A 26,564-nucleotide genomic window follows, 5' to 3' on the forward strand; every position below is an offset into this window, starting at 1 on the left:
CACTTATCTTGGTTAAGCGTTATCAGGTGATGCAAAAGGCCTTTTTACAGAAAACCAACATAGTAGATACTTTGGAAAAGGATACAAGGGTTATTATCATCAATGTTGCAGTTGTCCAGGATGAGTGGAATGCCTCCCAAATGACGAACCTGTACAGAATATTAAAAAAAAGTACATTTCAAATAAAATTTTTCAGACATCATTTAGGGTGCCCTTGATAATGAATGCACTCAGAAACATGTCAGGCCTTGTACAAATCTTCCATTTCTCCCCCCTTCCTCAAAAGGGTGTGGAAATATTACTTCTAGGGTGAGTAAGTAGGTAGGTAACCTATTACCCCAGATTCCTGTCAGCTCTGCTTGGGGCCAGGGGCTTGTTGATCAAGTCTTGCTCTTTATACTCCCTCCCTCGCAGGAATGACAGCCCATCACATTGACACTTAAACACCAATTGCACAGACTTGTACAGAAAAAAATCCCACTCCATTCTCCTTATTGACCTGGGGGCTAGGAAGCAACTGCTCCACTATGCACTTCAATCAAAATTGGCAGTTGACTAAATGAGGCCAACAAATACAAATTTATGCCACACATCAGCATGTCCGTGCAGCAAGTGGTTAAAGTTAACATTTTAAATGGCGGGAGGAAATATTACAAAAAGCTGTTCTTTTCAGGTTCAAAGTAATTTCACTCGAAACAAATGTAAATAGTGAACTTTCAGAGGGGAGATTCCAGCTTAAAAACTTTAGGTTGAAATCTTAATGCACAAGCTCAAAATAATATTTGTGAAAAATTCTCTTTAGAAATTTCGTAACTTTGTTATTTAAATAGTTGTGCTTAAATCTCAGGTACAAATCACTGACTGCAGCACCACAATCACATTAATCTAGAGAAGCCATTTGTTATTAAAACAGGACTGTGAGCCTAACCATGCCTTGAAGGAGAATTTTACGTAAAGCATAATTATGACCTGTGTTATTAATCATCTGCTGTCTGCTTCATACACAGTGGCTAAGTTTGAATGAAGTCTCAACATGAAGTTGCAAGTCACTACACCTATGGACTTTGACATTGTCTGCAAAAACAGTTTGAGAGTGATGAAACATAGTACATTAGCTAAAAGGTTAATCAAAATAAAAATACAGCTGCAAATAAATGGCAAGCTCATGCAGGATAGATTGGTTTAATCTAGATTCTTTTTCCTCCCATTAAAACAGAGCAATGTGAAAGTTGTTGCCCAAGTAAACATCAGATTGGCACTGTACAGAGCAGAAAGGAAAGTGGTGCAAGCTGAATCACCTCTCCTGCTGAGTTCCTGACCTTATCTGTGCTGCACAGGGTGGCACCAAGAGGAGGTCAGCATTACTCTGTGGGGAGAAGGAATTATCACAGAAGTAGTCACCTATGATGGCCAGCCAAGCATTACTGTTGCCTGTGACCAGTCTGATCACCCAGAATTCCTCATCTTAAATGTGTGCTGTTGAAAGGTGTGTTTGGCAAGGAACAAAAGTGAAAAAAAGGACTGGATCTACTCTATTTTCTGTAAGAGAATCTGTATTTAAAATAACGTCAGAATAATCCCTTACTTATGACATTTAACATCAGTGAGGCCCCATTTAATATGAGAATTTATCCATAATCAAGGACAAGTAAAATCATGTTTTTGATTTTTGATAAAGTCAGTTTTGCTGGCTGCAATCATTTTGGTAAAAGTCAGATAACTATTCAAGAAATAAAAGTATAATCAGATATCTAATTTGTTTTGAAACATGTGCAATAATAAAACCCATTGCACAGGTCACAACTCCAGCATACAATAATTGGAGCGCAATTATCGGTATTTTCTGTCAGATAATATAGAGAGGCTGATGCACCTTTTATAGAGAAATAATTTTAGTGCTTAAATTACTTAAAATTGTTGGTGCCAATTTTAAAAGATAAGAATTGTATCTCAACACTTTCCAAAAATTGGTCTCATAAACAATCCATTATTTTCTCAGGGGATACTCATGCGAGTGTCTTACTAATTCATTAAATTAATCCTAAATCACAGCATCACTTTTCACTTCAACTTATCTTCTCCCTGCTTATGTACAATGGACTACCTACTTTCCAACAGCTCACATATTACCCACAATATATTCTAGCATGATAAGTACGTTTACAAAATAGCTCTGAAAACCAACAATCCTCCCTAATTGCACACATCAGCAAACAATGCAAAAACAGTTCCCACTTCAAGGAAGCCAAGCTGAGTATTATAGGGAGGTAGTAATGCATATAATTGAAGGAGACTTTGCCATTAAATTTGTGCATCAGGGATTTCTCTTTCTCATTTTACTCCTACTTTATAAAGCACACTCTACATGTTAACCATCCAAGGACAATGCATGTAGCTCCCCATAGTCACATCTCCAAACTTCATCAGCTAGTGCCACATTGCAACCTGGACCACATTACCTCAGTCTGCAACCTCAAAGCCCAGATTTGCTTGAGATAGTACATCATGGCCATGTGAACTACCTTCAATAAAATATAAAATAAAATCACAGCTTTCTTCCACCTAACCAGTAAAAGTTCAACTCTCAGGAGTATGAGTAGAGATGGTCAAGCATCCAAGACATCAGCGATCACCAAAGTCAATTGTTAAAATTAACTGTTATTCAAATCATAACTGAACCGTTGAAACATAGGACTTTCTGTTGACATTTCCTGGTATAGCACTCCAGTTCTGACTCTGTCAGCTGTTACACATTGCTGATTGTTGGTAGTGGTTAGTTGAAGCCAGATGGTTACTGTCATCAAGAATGGTGGCAATAGTATGGACAGAAGGTTCAAGTGAAAGGTCCTTTGACCAGTTGAACTCAGAGTTCAGCAGATTGGGGGAACTGGCCATGGAGCACCTCCTGTTCTACTTCTAGCAACCCAGACAGTGGCAGGCTGGAGCTTTAGCTGATCAAAGACACTAAAATACGATAGAAGAGCACTCTCATTTTTTTCAGCTAAGGATGTATCAACAACCTCCTCCAGAACAGTTCAAGCCTCATGATGGTCAATAGGATGCAGAGCTCTTGCTTTAGTTCCATATCTGCCCATGCGTTTTCAACAGGAATCATTAATCTTGTTTTTGTGTGGTTAATTTCATACATATGTCAGTGATAATAGTCCTGATTCAGATTCTGAACAAAAATTCAAAAATACTGCAGATACAGGAAAATTATCATCTCTTTTTGCCAAGGAATACCTATAATGTCATTGGAATAAAGACAGCACAGAGTACTGGAATTATTTATGAACCTCATAATACATTACACATTCATGAAACCCATAATACAAAGATTCAATATAGTTTGATGATAGAACTTTAGAGTAAGATAATCCCCACACTGTCCCCAAGTGAAGTTGACATATGAACAGTGCTCTCCAAATATCTGTGAACTCAGAATTTTCATGAAGGACATGGAAAACAGCCAAAAAAAAAAGTCCATGTAGTTAGCAATCTCAAGACAAAGAAACAAATAATGTATATGGAGGAGTTACATTGCTCAAATTGTGTCACTCCAAGATCCTTCTACTATGAGCAACAAGACAACTGTATTTCATAATGAGCCAGACTGATTTCACAAAATACACTGTGGCCATTTTATTAGATATAAGAGATAACTAATAAAGTGGCCACTGAGTGTATGCTTGTATTCTTCCATTTCTATAGCTCATCCATTTGATGTGTTGTGCGTTCAGAGATGCTATTCTGCACATCACTGCTGTAATAATGGTTTATCTCACCTTCCTGCCAGCTTGAACCAGTCTGGCCATTTTCTTCTGACCTCTCTCCTTAACAAGGCATTTTCACCCACAGAACTGCCGCTCACTGGATGTTTTTTGGGTTTTTTTTGCACCATTCTCTGAAAACACTAGAGATTGTTGAGCATGAAAACTCCAAGAGATCACAGTTTCTGAGATTCTCAAACCACCCCATTTGGTATCAGCAATCATTCCACAGTCAAAGTCACTAAGATCACATTTCTTTCCCATTCTGATGTTTGTTCTGAACAACAGCTGAACCTCTTGACCATGTCTGCATGTTTTTATGCATTGAGTTGCTGGCACACGATTAGTTGATTAGATATTTGCATTAATGAACAGGTGTACAGATGTACCTAATAAAGTGGCCACTGAGTGCATAGCACAAGCTAAAATTTTATAATTTGTTGGCAAGCTTTAAGAATGCACAATATGCACCATTTTTGATAAGGGAGATTAAACACTGATGACACATAAAACATAATAAACTTAATTATAATTGGTGTTAAGAACATAAGGCAATTTTAAAATGGTCAGTATGAGGACTAGTTTCCAGGAACAGATGCAACAACTAAGTTCAAAACATTTAAATTACCTTGCTAAGGTTTTGCAACACATTATATTTAGAGTAATTATGTATTTCTTCCAACTCTATCTTAAGATCAAAAGATTAACCTCCAGCTCTCTGTCCCCGTTTCACCTTGCCTAGATTTTCACCTCCCATTTCAAGATCTTTCAAAAATATATCAACTCATTGAGCCCACTGAAATCCGCAATTTCAGTTTTGACAACCTTTATGTAGCCACCTTTGCTAATCTTTGTAATTGCCTATCAACACATTGGTGGATGGTAAGATCTGGTTTATTCCTGAGGTGACTATTCTCCATCAATTCTCAGACTATCCATTAGGTCTTGTGTGGGTATTTAACAGGAAAGTCTCTAAGGGCCATCTCATTCCACTTCTTAATGACCACCCTTCCATTTGATTAAAAAGCACTTGTGCTTTTGTGAAAACAAGATAGACTGCAGATGCTGGAATTCTGGAGCAACACACAAAAAGCTGGAGGAGCTTAGCAGGTCAGACAGCATCTATGGAAGTAAATGAATAGTTAATGTTTTAAACTGAGACTCTTCATCAAAACCCAGAATATATGGTTAGGGTCTCAGCCCAAAACATCGACTGTTCATTTCCCTCCATAGATACTGAGTACCTCCAGCATTTTGTGTGCTTCTGTCAAATCCTCCAACTGAACATTCACCAATTTCATTCTGTATGCACTTTTTATCTTGAAGCACACATTTTCAATGTTGACAGTAGCACTTGAAGATCAATGCAATTTTATTTCGGCTTAATTATGTTAACATGTAGATCAACTATGGTATGGTTCCCCTTACATTTAGCTCACTAATCTTCAGGCTATCTTTTGATTCTTCAGCTGAGGCTAGTGTTTTTCTACAGCTGGATTACTAAAGATGAGCATGAATGACTGGGATGATTAATTTTTCAATCTTCCCCTCCAGTGACAGATTGTTCTCTGTGTGTGGGAAAACAGGATGTTTCTTTTACCAATATAGCCTCATTGCTTTGCTTTTGCATTTTGACGGTTGCTAAGTGAAAGATACAGTGCATAAAAGCATGCTCATTTTTGAGGTCTTGCACTGACCCAGAGGTCAACTATTACAATCCTCTGTTGCAGTCTTATTTGTGTAATATTTACCAATCCCAGTTTGTCCCCGACATGGTAAATAACAGTAAGCACACAAGCCCAGTTAGAAACAACATTTTCTTTGTTGAAGGTAACACATTGAAGATATTGAGAGGATTTCACTGAACCTTTCCCGCTATGGTCAAAGAAGCAGTTTCAAAATATCAGTGCTAACAGATTCAATAAAACGGATGGACTTGAGATTCCATGGAGCTTCGGATTAGATCACCTATGCAAATTCAGTACTACTGATCAAGTTTAAGTTTTTGTTCTACCAATCTGACTCCATGTTATCCACGGGAGCCAATAAAATCTCAGAGAGAGAATGGCTATTTTTTTGAAATATGAAAGCCTCCACTGCATCAGAGGCGTGGCATGCCAGTTCTCAAAAAGGCATTTCCAAAGTGCAGAAACAGACTTTCTTTCCAATTTGCTCAACTATTGCTCACAGAGAATATTTCAGGATCAAAGACAGCACTTCATAAAACATTCTCCTCCTTATCACAACTTATCTAGTCACTAGATACTCTTATTACTGGACACCATATGTCAGTGTAAAACCACTGTAATCACTATATTGTAGCAATTGTGAATAAGGTTAGAGATTCGTGATATAACTTAGCCTAAGTACCCTCACCCCGGTAAAGTGAAAAAAGTTTCAGCATGGAATGAACCCATGTCAAAGAATGATGTTTTGCTAGCTTGCCTTTACATGCTTTTCCTCCAGTTTCTTAACTTTCATGACCGAAATATTTTGAGTTTCAATGAGCTTTCATTTTTTAAATTCAGTTTCTACTTTGCTTTACACTGGAAGTCTTTCTGAAATTGATTGGCCTACCCCTAGCCTGTATACGTGCCCAGGAAGTTCAGAACTTACTACACATTCATTGGATGTGGTTCTAAAACAGAGTTCAGCATTTATTCTGGGGCAGTAGTCACTCAGATCAATGCAAGAGGTTGGAACTGATTTCAATGGTAGATTGAAGGGCTACAGGGAAGTGGAATGCAAACACCGTTTTTCAAAGATATCCTGGCATAATTTATTGCTTTTAGCAATTTGTAAATTAGTAATTTATGGTTTTCATTCATTTTTACATTCAAATTTTAAAACTTATAGATGAAATATGCTTTTAAATATTTGTCATTAAGAAACATTTAAAAACCACCAAAGCACTGACAGCTGTTAAAAGCTGTGGGTGAAACTTTACTAGCGGTCCAACATTTCAGTTTCAGAACAGAGCTCCTTCAGTGCATTGTTCAAGGATCTTCCATTGCTTGTGATCTCTGTGGTCCCGGATGCTTGTAGCTTCTGCATCAGCTAAAAGCTGGCCCAATGTCCATGTTATAACGTTAGTGCATTCTCCCCATTTCTCTCTGCAGTTTAAATTAGGTTTCACTGGTCTCAGCAGCTTGCCCCTTTTTATTTCTGATGTTTCTGCAAAGCAAATTTGTCTCAGCTTCCCTCAGGATCCCAGTGCTCAGAAAGAACAGGCCGACAACAGTGGTTGTTTGTTAGTAGAAGAAACATTATTTTAGCCTTCTAAATATGACCAAACAAACTTATTGTAGCTTTTTACCTTCCTTCCATTTTTACCATGTATTTTCTTACTAAAACAATAGAAACCCTTTATTTTAGCAGCAATATAAATGAACATGGTTTTGTGACAGTTTCCTTATAGCAACAGGTGATCTTATAAATAAAGATTTAACATTTACACCTTCTATAAGCTTGGGATGTTCTGAAGTGGTTGACAACCAATGAATTATTACTGAAATGTGGTCACATTTGTAATTTAAATAGTTTCACAAAAATATCATATTTAGGAGTGTTAATCTAGAGAAAGATGGGGTATTTAAAAAAATTAAGCTACAATACAATGAAGTATTTACCCTTTGATGATTATGTGTTTGGCTTGGTGGCCAGTTTTAGCGCACTACGTAGCTGCCTGTGGGGGTATATTCAATGTATTATCAAACACAGAGAGTGCTGGGGGCAGGGCAGGGGGGTGGGGGAAGAGTTCTTCACCCTAACAAAAACTCAGTAAATAATTTGTCAATATAAACATGCCACTCATTGTTTTCACAAGGCAGCAGCTGTCAGTGGCGTACTGCCCCCAAGTGAGAAGCTTAACAAACCAGTCATTGCAGATGTACTATAGAGCGACACGGCACCTCTACATTCCCACCCCTTGCCCCACACCCTGCAGATACACACGCAATCACAAGCAATGAATTCCGTTAACTGCTACTTGCGCATTTTCAATTAATTGTTCAAAGCTACCGGGATAATCAGCCTCTTCTAACTAATGATAAAAGGGATGGACGGTTCAATCATCTGCACTTTGGGATGTGTCACAGCAAAAGTAGTTACACAGAATTTAGAGGACTTGTTGGTAGTTAAACTTAATGTAGGACTCTTGCCGCCCGACTTCATATAATACCATAAGCAAATATTATTTCCGTATTAGTAAATTCCACAATCTAACCCCTCTTTAAGTAAAGATATTTCTCCCAAATTCTTACTTATAACTCCAGTTATAGAACTATTGCTGGAGATAAAGTGTTACCTCCCAGAGCAACACACAAAAAATGCTGGAGGAGCTCAGCAGGCCGGGGAACATTTATGGAAAAGACATTTTGGGCCAAGACCCTTCATTAGGACTGTGTGTTGCTTTGGATTTCCAGCATCTGCAGATTTTCTTGTGTTTGTGACCTCCCAAAGGTTGCCATGGCAACTCCAATCTTAACTCCAGTACCAAATTTGCAACAAATAATATTAAAAAATGATGCATGGCGTGTTTCTTTTGAGTCAGTCATACAGCCCTTTGCCTCACTATTTTCAGGCCTATCACCATGTACTCTCTATATTTGTCCAATTTACTACCATTCTGTCAAAGCCTACAATGCCTTGACACTTAATAATAAACATCGTGTTGGTACCTGCCTGCACCACCTCCTCTGGCAGTGCATTCCAGATTGCAACCACTCACTGGGTGAAACAAAGTCTTCCTCAGATCTCGTCTAAACTTCTTACTTTTCACATTATACCTCTGCCACTGCGTTTGGCTCTCACTCTCTATCTAGAGAAGGCCACACTGCTGTGTCGAGTTCTCACTCTCTACAGAAGGCCTGTGTTCAAGCAGTCACTCTCCTCGATGCTGAGGGAGGATGTTATCAAAATCTGAAGATTTATGGGATTATTTGTGTTGACTTGAGTTCATATTGGTCTCCTTCAGTTTTCTGTATTTTCTTTCTTGTTGCCAATCGCCATGTTGGGGATTGGGATTTGATGTTATTGTTGTTGTTGTTTATTTTCCTGTGGATGATACGTCAGTTTTTTTTGTGAGGGAGGGTGTTGGAGAATTGGGGTTTGATGTTCTAGCTGCTGTTTGTGAGTTTCTATTTCTTTTTCTGTTTTGTGCGGGGGTGTTGATGTATTTCCTTTCAACGACTCCATGGTTTTTCTGATCCATGGCTATCGGGAGAAAATGAATCTCAGAGTTGTATTCTGCATATGTACTTTGATAATAAAAAGAACCTTTAAACCTTTTGCCCTCTGATCCTAGACACCTGTGCCATTGGGTAAAATTTCTTACTATTAAACCTGTGGATCTCATAATTCTGTTAACCATTATCAGGTCCCCCACTCAACTTTCACTGCTTCAAGGAAAAAAATAGTATTCCAGGATTACACCAAAGTTCTCTTGTACATACATATTTGTAAAAAGATTTATTTTCAATTGCTTCATTCTTTTTCTTCCATAGGTAGGAAAATAACAAAGCTGCAGTTCCAGTGAAACAAATATTTTTCTAATGTTATCTGTTACATACAGCACAAATTAAATTATCTGATGTCCAAAAGTCTTATGACCTTGTGTATAAACAGAAATCAACATAAATACAAAAAAGAACTTCTCAAACTGCTTTATGTCTACTTACTTCAAAAATTTCCTTGCCTCTGAATCCACAATTAAGATGGATTACTGCTCTCTCCCTTCCCTCTACTCTCACCAACATCTTGAACCACCTCCCCCGCCAATCCTATGAGTTCTTGTTAGTCCAAAGGTTTCACTTTAAAAATATTTGCTGCAAGAGATCATAAGCCATCTTGATATTTCTTAAACGTCCATGCATTTCATACTTTAAGGCTATGTCTACACTTCAAAAAAGTACTTCATTAGCTGTAAATAAACTAGAAACCTCTGAAGACATTAAATGTGTTATTTAAATGCAATTTCAATTTTTTTCTTTATTTATTAAAGATGATTTAAAGATTAACTTTATTTGTCACATATATATATCCAAACATACAGTGAAGTGTGTGGTCTGCGTCAAATCAAATCAACAAGGTTTGTGCTCAGGACAACCCGCGTGTATGGTCATGCTTCTAGTACCAATGTAACATGCCCACAATTTACTAATCCTAACCATAGGTCTTTGGAAAATGTGAGGATACCAGAGCACTCAGAGGAAACCCATGCACTCACAGTGAGAGCGCACAAAAGGGACAAAAGCTGAAGGTTCACAAGTCAAGATCTTCTAGACCTCATTAGATTACAGGACGGTCATGGCTTTTAATTATCAAGGATAGAGAAACCAAATGCTAACACAATCATGAGCCCAAAGCTTGGACTTAAGGGAAGGGCATCTCTGATAAATTTAGGTGAAATTTGGAGATGGGCACTAAGACACTGAATAGACTTAAATGAAAAACAGATGTCATCCATATGGTACTTATATGACATCCAGAAAAGAGGTGCTGCATGCAAGATCATAAGCATAGCTGTGCCTTGGATCTTTGAATTCATCACCAGGAGAACACTGCGGAGAATGGAAATAACATCTCCTCTTCGCTGATAATCAACGCTGGCACACCTCAAGGAGGTGTGCTTAGCCCACTGTTCTATTCTCTCGACACCCATTATTGTGTGGCAAGGGACAGCTCAAATGCTATCTATAAGTTTACTGACGACACAACTATAGTTGGCAGAATTTCAGACAGTGACAAGGAGGTGTACAGAAGTGAGAAAGGTCAGCTGGTTAAGTGGTATTGCAGCAACAACCTTGCATTCAACATCAGTAAGACCAAGGAATTGATTATGAACTTCAGGAAGGGGAAGTTGAGAGAACACATGCCAGTCTTCATCGAGGGATCAGCCGTGGAAAGGATGAGTAGCTTCAAGTTCTTAGGTGTCAACATCTCTAAGGATCTATCCTGGGCCCAATATTTTGATGCAATCACAAAGGTGGCATGGCAGTGGCTTTATTTTACTTGGAATTTGAGAACACTTGGTATAACACCAAAGGCACTGGCAAATTTCTAAAGTTGCACAATGGAGAGCATTGTAACTGGTTGCTTCACCACATGGAGAGCCACTGCACATGACTGTAAAAAAATTGCAGTAAGTTGTAAAATCAGCCAGCTTCATCAGGGCAAAAAGGTGGCATCCATCATTGACAACCCTCTTCACACAGGAGATGCCCTTTGCTCATTGCTATCGTCAAGGAGGTACAGGAGCCTGAAGGCACACACTCAACGTTTGCCATCAGATTTCTGAATGGACAATGAACCCACGAACACTACTTCAGTATTCTTCCCTCTCTTTTTGCACTACTGATTAAATTTTATGTTCTTTATATACTGTACTTATTGTAATTTATAGTTTTTATTATTATATATTGCAATGTACTGCTGCCGCAAAACAACAAAGTCCACAAAATATGTTAGTGATATTACACCTGATTCAAATCGATTTAATTGTGGGGGTTAAAGGGGGTTAGAGTACAAAAGTGCAGATGTGAACTTTTAGTTGTACAATACCTGGGACAGATTGTGTCTAAATGCCTGGTGTAAGGAATCATGTATTAGGAAAGCTATATTGGCCACAAAGAGAGTTAAAGCCTGTTCATCAAACTTTACAAGATCTTTATAAGATTTCACCTATGACAACATGGATCTGTATTTCAACTGGGTCTTAATCAAGTATTTAATATTAAGAAGGTATTTGGTAGATGGAAAAAAATCCAGAACTTGCAGCCTATTTTAAGATTACATGATTAGAGAAACATTGGGATATATCCTTTTCCTTCCAAAATGGCATTGAAAGTGTTGAATTCCATTCCCTAAAATACTAATGGATACACTTCAATTAAATTTAAAATGAAGGTAGACTTTTGTTCAATCAGGTTTACAAAGGCCCTAGAATAAATGCAAATTACAGGTGCAAATGCAAACCACAATCTAAATGAATAATTACATAAACTTGAAAGGCTGAATAACCTGCTCCTTTCCCCGCGTCCTACATATAGATGGTTTGAAGTGCATTCAACTCCACACCTTTACAGAGTAGAGACAGCCAATCCTTGCAACAATCTAGAACAAGCTAAATAAAAAAAAGCAGACAAGTACACATTTATTGTTATCTGCCCCTGGGCGACGAATGCCAAGTATGTCAGGTATGCATTATTGAATTTGAGAATGTACTGCAAAGAACATAATAAAGTGTAGTTTACTGATGCTGGGCTCCAGTATGGCTTCAAGAATAGTAATGGGTTGAATGCTCAAACCACAATTGTGCAGTTACATTCCAGAAATCAAATATGTCATTTACATGGCTGCATAACTATAGTTCATTGTTCTGCACAAGCCCTATATCCATTTACATCTCATAATTAAACAGTCATGGTATCAAATGTGGAATATAATGCAAATAAATCACAGGAAACAACCATATTGCTTAACAAATTACTACTCTCCTCATTCAAAAAACTTTTTCAAATTCTTTCATTACTTCTCCCCAACATCCACTATACACCTAAGCCCCAGTATTACCTGAACATATGCACATAACATGGTGGGGTGGTGGTTTTCTACCTGGCCTCTCCTGATCTATCCATAAATGCCTCAGATGCTTCACTATTAACTGAAAGTCATAAGCAAGAGATGTGATTCCATAAATGTTTTTGCAGCAGGGTGTCAAAAGGTCCATGTTGTTGCTTTTGAAACCAATGGGAAAAACATGGCTGAAGAAATGAATATATCCTGATTTCGTGCTGACTGATGTATACACTTACATAACCAATGTACTTTGCTGAAAAGGATCTGTATTCCAACCAACAGGATTAGGCTCAGGAAAGACAGTCATAAAAAAAGACTGAAAGAAAGAACTTTTGTATATCACACCTTAAAGTGACTGCAGGATACCCAATACCTTTCATAACCAATTACACGTGAAGCACATGTGTAAAAGAAGCTTAAGTCACCTGAACTACTCATCAATTATGATTTACTAGTTAATCTCTTACTGTGATAATTTCTGAATGTGTATTGATAAAATATCTGGAGCCTATTCTAATTTTCAAAAAATATTCATTGATTTTTTCCACACCCCATTCCAGGTAGATTGAGTCTTAATTAATTGCCTCATCTGCTGCTTGTGTCTCAATGTTCTGAGCACTTCATTTCATTGTCTTAATGAGATTTTCAACCCACTTAAGCTTGACAGAATTTCATCACTGAACTTCCCACCCAAGTTATCAACACAATAGCATTGTTCCCTCTAATTTGTAATGACCAGTGTGCGCAAAAATCTTGTGCTGTGCAACTTTGCCCAGTGACAACGTGTGTACACAGAATAATTTTTCAACATAGTCCCCTCCTACATGTACACACTTAGTCCAGCGGTCGTGGAGCATACGGATCCCTTCTTTGTAGAAGTCGGCATCTTGGACCTCCAGAAGTGGTCCACAGCGGGGGTGATTGATAAGTTTGTGGCCTAACGTAGAAGAACATGTTATTAACTTCAAACTTCCTGCATTTTCACTCAAAGAGTTTGACTGTACGTGCATGTAATGAGAACTGTACAACCCATCTCCTTCTACCCTAGGCCACAAACTTATCAATCACTATATATATATATATATATATAGATACATATATATATCTAAGACTTTTGCACAGTACTGTATGTAAACACCATCACTGAAGTGGAAAAATCAAGTGAACCAAAATAATCTGAGAACATGATCAGCCATGACACTCATTTGAGCTGGAGTTAACATTTTACGTGTACACAACAACTGGCTTTATACTGGTGAAGTGAACCTGACTTATAACCATATAACAATTACAGCATGGAAACAGGCCATCTCGGCCCTTCTAGTTCGTGCTGAATGCTTACTCTCACCTAGTCCCACTGAATATGACTTATTCCAACTGAATGCAGGAAAGGAAATTCAGTGCCAATTTCTACCTCCCGTGACTCAGGAAAGTTTTGAAAGGCAAAGATTTGAAATATTAAGATGATAACATGTGGTCAAGTGAGAGGAAGGAATTATACCAATTCCTCCAAGGAATTGCCAGGAGATGAGCCGACTGATTCAAAGTCTAACCACACTGGCTGTTCTGTGGACAGCAGTCTGAACACACAGCTTTAGTCTGAGTCAGAAGAAATCCATACCATGCACACCACTGTAAAACATTAAAAGAAATACACGCTGAGAGTTGCAACATAAATCAGCCTTGGTGTATATTTAGCATTGTTGGTCGAATTGGCACAATTACTGTGAGAACCTCAAACTTTGCTGATATTGACAACATCTGAATAAAAAGAAAATGACAGAATTTTAAACAGCAGGAATCCCTACAATGCAAACACAACAATGAGAAGGAATAAAACACCAACCAAATGCTTGACTTCAGTAGACTTAATTCCTTCACAAAAGAGACCACTTGAAAAACCGCACTGGCTTGTTGTATTCAAAAGCAGCCACCACTGATTGCTGTGGAATGGAATTAAGTATCAGACAATGATGAGCCATTTCAAGACTGACAAACCATGCCTTTTCAACAACTACGTAGGTGTAGCATCCACAACCAGTTAATGTTTGGTGCATACTTCATTACAAATCATCGGACAGAAAAGACTGATGTAATGAACTTTGACACCAGTATCTTCAATATATCTGTTAATAGTAGCTGATGGGATTCAAACTCAAATGCAAAATTATATTCATAAGATCTCTTGTGGATGCTAGAAATCTTGAGCAACACAGTCAAGATACTGGAGGGATTCAGCAGTTTAGGCAGCATCTATGGAGGAGATAAACAGTTGACGTTTCGGGCCAAAACCCTTCATCAGGACTCCTTGGCCCAAAACATCAACTGGATATTCCCCTCTACAGATGCTGCCTAAACTGCTGAATCCCTCCAGCATCTTGACTGCTGAGTTCCTCCAGCATTTAAAATGTGCTGCAAGATTATATCTGGTTCGTTTTCCTAATTCAGGAATTTTATTTACTGGTAAGTTAAAATAGTATCTGCCAGCATGTTTTCTCAATGGCTCTGCAAAGCTCCAGTTATCCAAAAATGATGTGATAATGTAAGGAGCTACCTAATATTTTTCCAGACATCTATTCTGGGGAACAACATGGCTTCTGTTTCCTCCAAACTAATGCCTTGCCTATCACTGAATGTTATTATCTATAGCATCCACGCTAGCTCAGGATATGCTAGATTAGCTTTCCCTTCTTCCACTCTTACTCCGCAATCCACCCCACCCGCCCACCATATAAATTTGGGTTTAAACATATGTCTGCATCTCAAGGTAGCAGCAAATTAATGTTTAAAGCTTTATGCTATTATGCTATATATTTAGTTCAAATAACAAAAGCAGCAATAACTTTTGGGACAATGAAATATTTTTGGAGTTAACACAACCCATGAATGTGACTGAAAGAATTTTTTTTGTCTTCTTGCTGTATTACAAAGATCTTGTTGTTTGAATAGCTCATTCATTAGATTGTTGGCATAAGAGTTTGAGGAAGCTATTAATGGCGAGGTAAAATAATCAAATGCAAATTAGTTCACCAACGCACATTTCAGCAACCTGACAATTCATCTCCCCTGTACAGAAACTTTAGATCTAATGTGCATTGGATCAGATCTCTCTGATAAGCACAAATTGGACTATTATCAGGTGCAGAATTGTATCTTACCCAGATGGGGCCTCCTTCACATTCCAAGTAATCTCTCTTTTAAGATACCTGTCACAAATTACCTTTCTAAGCTACTTCCTTCCATAAACCACTTACCTTCTGTCCATTTTTAGCCCTACTATTGAATGATCCCTGTCTTGATTTGCACCTCATTCTAATCTTCTCAACTCTGTAAAAACTTTTCCCCTCCAGATGAACCTTGGTATCATCCTTTGTTTATACACTTAGCTCATTGACATCTCCAATTTCATTGAGACATATCCTCAAGACTTCAGCTATCTCTCATCATTTAAGGATAGTTCTCCAGACACTTCAGCTTCACCATCTCCCCATGCAATTTCTGCTTGACACAAAACTTCGTGGTCACCTCCTGTCACTGACTTGAATCCAAATGACTTCTAACTATTGCTTCCTCCTCTGTGCATAACCTTGATACTTTAAATTTACTTTTTCTTCTCTGATTCAAGATTGTTTCAATGTACACTGTTCTTCTTGGAACAAAAACACATTTGTTGTTTGAACTAATAGTACTCGAGCTTTAACTCAGCATGGTAAATGAACAACTAGGATATCCACCGAGAGATCTAACTTGACCATCTCAAGCTGGAACATGATGCCCTCTCCTGGCTGGAAACTGTCTACCACTCCAAGATCAAACCTCTGAGTAACTCCAATTAACTGCTTCTTGCTTCAAATCATGCAAATAACAAAAACAAATGAAGGAAGCATAGCAAAAAGTGTTGGGAAATATCTCGCTCCTGAATAAATTTCCTTTTTGGATGATAACAAAGCGAACAAAAATTAGCTTTTAACAATTTAACTAGCCTGCTTCTTGAAATGAGTGTAAAGCTCCCTAAATATTAAAAACTAACTACTTGTATTGGTGTTTGGTCTCTGCTCTCAATTTTTAGATATAATGAAAGAGGTATATGCTCTTCTGATTTCAAAAGGACATTAAGAAACACATACTTCTGCTCTTAAATAGCCACTTAAATGGTGCATGGACTTTTAATTGCATATTTTGATAGATTCTGAAGAAGCAATAGCTTAAATTGACCCTAATTTAATATTTGCTCAATGCAGGTGACTTAAAGTTGCCCCTGGGATAGCCTGTCACCTGAGTCAGCATGCATAACTACTGAGCTGCACTAAAGTCACAGCTGATTATTTCATTATGCCAAAATTAAATGATTTAACTTCAACCCTTCCAATTATCTTTTACTTTCCTTAAGAGAAAGTATCATCCTTCTCCTGTCCATAAGATCCTTGGAAATACTACTTGTTGTTGAGAGGCAGTTTATAGAATAACCTGCCATTAATTTATGAGGAAGATAATGTTTTGTTGGAGTCATAGGGTAATTTAGCATTCAGGAGCTATTACTGATTGATGAGTGTGCATGGGTCACTGAATTGTTTCTGAATTGCGGCATACAGCTTTCCTGGTTGAAAACATCAGTGCTTAAAAGAAAAATAAAGACTAATTGGACTTTCAAATGTTGTAGGCATGCCAGTTCTGGATAGAAATGGGTTGTCTAATGGAGTGTTCTGCTGATCAGGGACTCTCAGTTGGTGAAACTGTCCTTGCGTGATGATATACAATTTGACACAATGGTTTTGATGTTGATTTGCATGAAGTTTCAGAATGAAATTGAAACTAAGAAACTCAGTAGATGAGAGTGCAAGAAAGATAGATACTTCTTGAACTTAGACTCGATACTTTTTGAGAAGCAAGCAAATAAGGGCGAATAAGTTGTGTAACATGTATTTTCTCCTCATTGGCTAAGAATAGTTTAAACATGCCATTGCTATTAGAATGTACAGGAAATTGACCTTGCTGAAGAATATATTTGAATATATTTGACAAGCTAACTATATTGTTCCATTTAATAAATATCTGATCATGAATATAGGCACAACCAAGAATGCTTCATTATCACCAGAAATAATATTGTGTAGCAGGAGGACCAAGCAAGAGCAAGGATATTTGTAAAATATAGAAATACTTATTTTTGATGGATCACCTCACTTTGACATTGTCGTAGCCTCTGAGCCAATCTCTTAAAGCGAAGGATATTCCTACATGCCAGTCAGTGACAGGAGAACATTAAGTGCAGTGAGAATTTTAAGAAGAAAATGCTCTTTGAACAACTTTTGATCTGGCTTTCCAATTGTAGGATCTACACATTGCAGGAGTTGCTTTGTTCCAACAGCAACCTTCATCTTATGTTCCTTTGAAGATGAAATATCTACCATTATCCTAGATCCTTTATTATCTGACATCAAGATTCTCAGCCTGATTTCCTTTCTTGCACCAGACCAAAATAGACAGTCCCCTTCAACCTTATTTTCTTTTTTCAAAGTAATATTTATCTGTTCAAGTTAACCGTTGCCTTTTTAACTATCCCTCTCTTTGTTCTATTCATTCTTTAATTGTGTGGCTATGTACTGCTTCAGGTGTGTCAGATTCTTATGAAAACATGCACTTGACAGCAAAAGTAAGCTGAAAATCCCATTGTCTTCTATCATAACTGCTTCACGATGGCTGTTTTGGATGCAACCAAGAAAATGATGGCTGGTTTAGGTAAAAGAACATATTTACACTACGAATATGCAAATATGTATGTATAATCTATGTTTTCATTTATATTTATCATTATTATTGTTATGAGCAGAGAGACAACATCTGCCGGAAGTAAATTCCTTGTATGTACACACGGTACTTGGCGATTAAAGTCTGAATTCTGATTCTGATTCTGATTCTGATAGAGCTAACACCTGATGTCATCATGAGTGCACAAGTTATTTTCGTATTTAAGTGTCTTGATGAAGGGTCTCAGACTGAAGAGCTGACTGCTTATTTCCATAGATACCGCTTGACCTGTTGAGTTCCACAAGCATTTTGTGTGTTGATCTGGATTTCCAGCATCTGCAGGATCTCTTATGTTTATTATTTTAGTGTTTGCTAAAGTCAGCAACAGGGTCATCTGAAAATAGGAAAATGACATATTGATGACAACTGATCATACGGGAAAGACTCCAATTAAAGACAGACGAAAGAAACTTCAGATGCTGGAATGTGGTGCAACACACAATATTCTGGAGGAATTCGGCAGGTTAGGCAGCATCTATGGAGGGAAGCAGACTGCTGGGGTTCCTCCAGCACCTTGAGAGTTGCTTCAATTCAACAGACTATGTCTGTGCAATATATAAAATCACTAAATTGCACCAAAAATTTCAGTCTCTGATAAATAAATAACAATAATGTACTAGAAATTAGGTAGTAAAATTGGAACATGTTGTATTGCATTTAGAAAGCAGTGCTGACATTTTATTCCCCCTTTGGCAATATGCATGAAGATAATCTTATTTTCTGGCAGGCCTTGCAGTCAGAATTTAGGGGATGGGGAGGGGAAGTGAGAAAATGTATGGAATGGATAAGGAAAACAAAACCTGAAGCTTCAGACTTGCTTCTGCAATGTCTGCCCTACAGCAAGTTTGTAAGGTCAAATGTCCTCTAACATGCTCTGCCAATGAAGAGAAAAAAAACCTGCCTTTGGGGTATATCTAAGATCTTCACAGTTTTGAAGAGTCATGCACAAGGTTGTCACTGGGTGCCACTGGGAACTTCACATATGCAAAAACTAAAAGTCAAATGGATAGACTAGAAATAGCTTCCACCACCTCAAGGAAAAGCTAATGTCAATTCTCTGCACATTACACACAAATCCTGCCTTGATAACTGATGTAGCTTCTCCAGTAACACTAGAGAAAAATACTTGATTAAAAAAAAACTCAATCATCCTCAACCACAGTTCTTTCGTGACTTCTTAAGACACAGGACAGAAGCAAGTACTTCTGCTGTACTGTGATTATGACTGCCAGCAAGAAAACTGATAACTGTTTAAAGAGATAAATCACTGAAGTGATATAAAATTTGAATTGTTAAGACAAAACAAATGAAATTGAATTTTGACCTTTGGGAGAAAGTTTCCACTAATGCCAGTATTTTAAAGAAATCTTAGCCAGAAACACACACACATTTATAAGCAATCACTATGTCGAGTCTCGTTCTCTGTCGTTCCCAAAGTTTGCACTTGGCCATTCAAGGGACTTGGCAAAAAGCATTTATGGCCATTTGGTTGCCGCATTGTACTCTGTATTATATATTCTGATAGGTAATTGCTAATTTGCTTTCCAGAATAAATATGTCTCATGAAATATTATTATTAGAAGTCATGAAGTCAACTTTCGCAAAACACATTGAACTTCGAAGTGGATGGGCTACAGAAGCAGAAGACCATGAATGTACATTCAGTGGCCACTTTATTACATAGAGGGGATGGTCACTTAGTGTATTTGCAGTGCAACTATCTTTTGAAGCATTGCCTGGGCAACTGGCTGGCATCATTCTGTGGAATGCTTGACACTGAACACCCTGGAAACAACCATGCTTTCATTTCACTGCTACTAAAAGAGAATCTCCTGGAGCACGTCTCACCCCAGTGACTTCCAGGCACCTGCCCAAAAAGTTTAGATTTCAGGTCAACCCTCCCCTGGCTTCTATCCTCAGTCTCCATCCAAATCCCCAGGCCCCCAACGCCACCTTTCTTTTCATCTTTGAGCCCAGCCCTAGTCATGAATTAGCTGTATTGTGTAATGGATCCGTTGGGTTTTGCAAATGCCAGTCAGTGACTGAAACGGCCACTGGCATGCTGGTCAATGATCCTTTAATGCACTTTAAAAGGTGCAGATCTATTTCCAGGCCAGCATATCCTGAATAATAAGAGAAGCTACAATCTTGATTCTATAGCTGTACTATTCACAGTTATTGAGATAGTTATTATATTCATCTTTACATAATAGAATCATCAATTTTGAGGGGTAGCCAAACTTGTAAACATTTTTTGGTACACTCCTTTAAATATAAAGGGCTATTATTCGCATTCAAATTGCCATAACAGACCATGATGCAACCAGTCAGGATATTTTCTACAGTACATCGGTATAGAAGTTTGTTACAGTGTTCAGTGACATGCACATTTTCATAAATTTCTAAGTAAGCAGAGATGTCGGCAGTTCTTCCTTCAGAATCAAGTTTAATATCACTGGCATATGTTGTGAAATTTGCTGTTTTGTGGAATCAGTACATTGCAATGCATAACAATTAAAAACTATAAACTACAATAAGAAATATATATAAAAATAAATGAAATGTGTAGTGCAAAACAAAAGCAAATAAAAACAAAAAATAAAAGTAAGGTAGTGTACATAGATCCATTGCCCATTCAGAAATCTGACAGCAGATGGGAATCAGTAGTTGCTGAAACATTGAGTGTGTGCATTCAGGCTCCTGTATCTCCTCCTTGATGGTAGCAATGGGTGATGGGGGTTCTTACTGATGCTTGCCACCTTTCTGAGGCACTGTCTTTTGAAGGTGTCCTTGATGTTGGGGAGGCTAATAGTCACAATGGAGTTGGCTGACTTTACAACTTTCTGTAGCTTTTTCCAATCCTCTGAAGTGACTCCTCCATATGAGATGGTGATGCAGCTAGTTAGAATGCTCTCCATGGTACATCTGTAGGAATTTGCAAGAGTCTTTGAGAAACACCAAGTCTCCTCAAACTCCCTTTGTCTTTCTGAAGTCAATGATTTGACCAGCAACGGAGGTGTTGTTGGCAAATTTGTATATGGCATTGGAGCCATGTTCAGCCACACAGATAATGAGTGACAAAAACCTTCCCAAGTACTCTAAACCGCTACCTAGTTTCCTCTTTGTTAACACATTGTAGCTTTAGGATATTGATAATGCAAGTATGTTCTTCAGTGTGTTTCACAATAACACTTGGCATTATTATATATAAAAAATCTGTTGCACAACCCTCATGCAGTCAACATATATATGAGGCAGTCTGTCCTGGGGTTGGAGGCCTGTTTGTAAAATAAATGCAAATTCCAAACGTTGTTAGAAGCTGTTCCATGGTAAATAACTTGTATGTTTGTGTTTGGTTTATGGAGACACATAGTGAACACGGTTGTTACTTGCTCAGTGAGAAGGGCGAGAGAAATGAAGGTAACTGCAGCTGAAGGAACACAAAGCTGCCAGAAGAGATTAAACCAGATCCCCTCTAAAAACCGAGAACGAAGGTAACTAAACATATAACTAAAAGTAACTAAATACACGTGAGGGAAGATATACAATCCAGATAAACATATGAATTGAGTAAATGAGGTTTCTGCCCCAGTCACAGTACTAGTGGGCAAAGTCATTAAAAGCACAAGAGTCACTTTCAATGTCATCCACCCAGAACTCATTGACTCTCTCTCTGTGGATCAGTCTGACTTTCTGAATATTTCCAACTTCTTGTTTTTGTTTTACAGTCCTCCAGTATGCAGTACTTCATTTTTATATCAATACCGATAAAATAGGGAATATTTTCCCGAGAAATACCAGTAATTCTATATATAATTAATTTTCCTATGACGAGCTGAAAATCCCAACTTCTTGACAGGAATCTGCCAGGGACTTGTTAACTACAGTAGGAAGGAGCAGCCAATTCCAAGCAATACCCTTGCACCCAAGTAGGGAACCTGTTTGCAGAATTTGCATTGGCTATGTAATTAGAATTGCTACTCAATTTATTTTAATTGCTGTGAGGGATTCTTTCAAACTAATTGAGTTTAATTACATATTGTTTATTGGTTTAGGGTTTTTTTTAAATACCACTTCAAAGCATTCAAATACTTTGACATTTGGCTTAGCAGGTGAGTATGGCTTAGCCAATAGTCAATGATTTTTCTTCATTTCTCTGTGATGGGCTTGTTCTGGACCTGACAAGATACTACTTATGTCCAGAAAGCTCTACTTTGCTGACTTAATTGAAGACACTATCACTAAGGTCAGCTAAAGATAAGTGCACACTTAGCAGGCAAGTGAGTGGCAAATGCCGGTGCTGAACTGCCAATAAATGTTGCCGTTATATTATCCCCAATCATTCCCCTCCCTCCAGCACAGGCTCCCCTCTTCCCCTTCTCACTTGCCTATCACCTCCCTGTGGGGCCCTTCATCCCTTTCTGTCATAGCCTAAATTACTCTCATATCAGATTCCATCTTCTTCAGTCTTTTACCTTTTCCAGCTATCATTTCCCAGCCTCTCACTTCATTACCTTACCTGGTCTCACCTATTACCTTCCAACTTGTTCTCTTTTCCTCCACCGCCCCCCCCCCCCCATCTTCTTGTTCTGGCTTCTTCCCCTTTCCTTTTGGTTTCCGCCCAAAACGTCATTCCTCTCCATAGACGCTGCCTGACCTGCTGAGACCCTAAAGCATTTGTGTCTGGCTAAATTCTTATCCTTGCTTCCCTACTGCTCATAATATCTACTAATCCTCCATTTGTCCTCTTTTTGTTCTGGTCTCCTGATTATCATTAAATTTAAAGGCTTCAGCATTTGTGAACATAGCTTTAGCTCTCAAGTCCCTAAACTCAAGAATTCCCTTCCTGCTCATTACTCCTCTAGTATTCACTTTTTTTTAACCAAGCTTTTGGCTATCTGGCCTAATTTGGCATTTAGGTCAGCATCAAATTTGATTTGCACTACTGATATGAAGGACTTTAAGATACTTTGCAATGCTGAAGATATTTGTTCATTTAAATTATTTTTCTCATTCTGCCACAGGAGATACAACACATTTCACCTTTTTCCTTCATTGTCTTTCCAGGTGAAGCAGCAATTCATTCGGAGTTCTTTCAATAAGTGCGCTGCATTTGGTATTCACAACATGACCCCCCCCCCCCCCCACTGGCTATGTCAGAGAAACCAAAGATTGGGCAGTCCTGCGGAAGGGTCTCGGCCAAAACCTCAACTGTTCTCTTTTCATAGATGCTGCCTGCCTTGCAGAGTTCCTCCAGCATTTTGCATGTGTTGCTTGGGTTTCCAGCATCTGCAGACTTTCTCTTGTTTGTGAAAGATTGGACTATGGTTTTGTGGAACCTCAGTGTTCAGTTTGCAGCAGTAATCCTGAGCTCCCTGTTACCTGCCACTTTAATTCCCAATCCATTCCAGCCTTTGTCTGTGGCCAACTGCATTACTACAATGAGGTCCACTGCAAGCCTGGGGAACACCATTTCACCTTCTGTTTAAGAATGTGCAGAATTTCTGACTCAATACTAAATTCTACTTTAGATAAATTGCTCTTTTTCTGTCCATTTCAGGGTGGGCTATTCTTGACCATTTGCATTTTGGTTCAGATTTATTTTCTCCCACTGTTAGTTTAGCTTGGCCTGCTATTACCAACACATAAAAGACAAAAATAGCAGCTGGATCCTAACTAACATCAACTCATTTGGTTTCACCACATCAGAAATATTCTATCCATCCACTCCTATGTTCCTTGCTACTAAAAATTAAATTGTTTCCTCTTTTCCAGTTCTAAAGAAGGTCCTGGAGCTGAATCTCTTGCTGTAGGTGCTGCCTGACCTGCTAAACTTTTCCAGCTGTTTCTATTTTGATTTATATGGTGTGGGAATCTAAGGGACCAGTCAACATCTTGAATTACTGTATACATAAACTAAAAAAGCAAGACATAGTCTTCTTACATTTTTCATGGTCCTAATGTTGGTACATTGACATCTCTCTCTTGATCAGCAATCATATACTTAAGATGTAGAGAGCAATATGGAAACAGAATCCAGACTTCTCCATCCTGTTTTGCAAATTAGCTTTTTCCAACAGTGCTATACAGAGAACAGAGGCATTAGATAATGGATTCCTCTTCCTCTGCATTATAACCCATTATTAAAAAGCAATGGCATGTAGGCTGAAAATAAGTGCTGAGCTAGCCCAGAACTAAATACCAAGCTTGGTTAGTCATGACAGTAGCACAATAGTGTATGAAATCAAAGTAGCACAGTTGCAAGGCTGACCACTGAGGTAACTAGGTCACCATTGCAGTTGGACCATGACAAAAGACAAGGGAACTGTAACAATGTGTGTGTGCCTTTATAGTGAGATGAGTCTGGATTGGTTAAACGTTCTCCTGTGCTTGCCACAGAAACAAATGCATGCCAATTTGTTTTTTTTCTATAAAGTAAAATGTGGCCTGAACTTTGGGCCTGACAAAGTTGATCCACTTGCCTCAAAATATGCCAAAGTGTTACAACATAAAAATTAAAATACAAGATTTGAAAAACATCTATTTTCATAACCTTAAGACATTCTGCAAGTTACATTTAAGAGTAGAATTTTTTGCTCAATACAAAGCATTTAGTATTTTACTTTGAGGCATGTTCACCTAAACAAGCCTTCATTCTCAAAGAAGCTGAGAGAAGTTTCAGATTGAAAAGGCCTGAGGCAATGTAATACAGAAATTACTGGTATGCAAGTTAAGGTAGGGCCTGTTCCAACAAATTTTTGTCCATTATTATATTAAAAATGTGCATGTCTGTACTGAAAAGTCTTAGGTATTTTCAACAAAATATATTTTATGAGGCTACTATCTTTTATTGATCTTCAGAACAAAGGTTCAATTTCAGACCTTTCTCATATCGCATTACAGTTTGAAACACGTAAAACATTCTTCAACTTGAACTACAGAATGTTTTGTAAAAGTGCATCAATATTACTATAAAGGACAAAAAAACCCCAACATTTTCTAGAATGACTTCACTGAAGTTGACAGAACTGTGTTCCATTAGATTCCAACTGCATATTCATCATTGTCATTTAAACAGATATTTCAATTTGAACAGGGGCAGTGTACCAGCAGCCATGCATGGGATGAAGTGATTCATGGTGTAAAACTTCTTTTGAAACATTTTAGGGGTCACGTAGCATGATTACCTAGGACCGACCATCTTTGGGCACCTGATCTTCCCATAAAATGAATTACATACCTCCATTCATTAATATCTTCCCCCCCTTCACCTTCCCCCGAACCATAATTCTGATTTCATTTCTCATTTTTCAAGTATACCAGTTGCACTCCTACCCACAATCTCCCCAACTTGCAAATGTGGTGACTGGCTCTGATGCTCCTACAGCTCCTACTTTATCACCCAACCTTCCACCTAGGTTCTGATACTCCAACCCCACCTGGTACCCATTCTGCAGCTTAGATACAAACCTCACCTAACTAACTACATGGTCTGTGCTTCAACACCCACCACTGATTACAACACAAACCATCAAGAACAGAGGCCTGGAACTGAGTACTGGGCCCCACGTGATTGATCAGTTGTACCAGATTTTGGGTACAACTGAATTGCCAAAATTGTCACTGGTGTTTAACACATGCGACATCAACAACATTTTTTTTGAGGAAATACTTTAGTTACATAACTTTTATTAAATGTACATTAAGCTACCTTAGGGCTTCATTCAGGACTACATTAAGTGCTAGCTTTTTGTTACAACAAAAATGTATTTTATTTGAATATATTTTTCTCACAATGAATTAACATGCTGATAAGCAAAACTGATAATGTGTACCTCTTATCTGTGTAAGGTAAGGCAGAATGCAGGTCAATTGTTCCAATAAGATTCACATGAATGTATAATTATAAAAATACACTGAACACTTTGATCTAGTATGCATGGAAATGCAAAGACCTTCATATAATATTAAAAATCTACAAAAAAGTGTGAAGATCTAACACTTTCAGCAGGTGTCAACCTCAGCCTTCAACGCTTCAGAGGAAACAATTCAAGTTTAGTCAATTAGTTGCTATAGGTAATGCTCTTTAATCCAGGCAGCATCCTGGTAAACCTCTTCTGCATCCTTCCCATTCCCACCAGTATTGGGACTACGAGAATTGTACACAGTAAGTGTTGCCTAACTGAAGTTATATACAGCTGTTACATGACTTCCTCACTCTTATAGTTAATACCCTGAACTACAAAGGCAAGCATTCCATATTCCTTCTTTGCCACCCTAACAACATGAGTTGGGAGTTTCAGGGAGCTATGGACAAGGCCCAAGATTCCGCTGCACATGCATGCTTTTAAGGATCCTGTCATTTACTCTATACCTTAGCACAATATGGATTGTCGCATAAACAACAGA

The 26,564-nt window shown here is 38.1% G+C and overlaps 1 protein-coding gene across 1 annotated transcript in view; it reads right to left on the reverse strand.

The window, feature by feature from the left end:
• The window catches only part of atxn10 (ataxin 10), a 188,734-nt gene that overhangs the window by 21,591 nt on the left and 140,579 nt on the right, over positions 1–26,564 (reverse strand). The window contains exon 10 of the mRNA XM_059978015.1: positions 86–149. Within this exon, the coding sequence (XP_059833998.1) occupies positions 86–149 (64 nt within the window). The remainder of the gene's footprint in view (positions 1–85; positions 150–26,564) is intronic.

Source organism: Hypanus sabinus, chromosome 8 (genome assembly GCF_030144855.1).
Source record: "Hypanus sabinus isolate sHypSab1 chromosome 8, sHypSab1.hap1, whole genome shotgun sequence".
Lineage (NCBI taxonomy): Eukaryota > Metazoa > Chordata > Chondrichthyes > Myliobatiformes > Dasyatidae > Hypanus > Hypanus sabinus.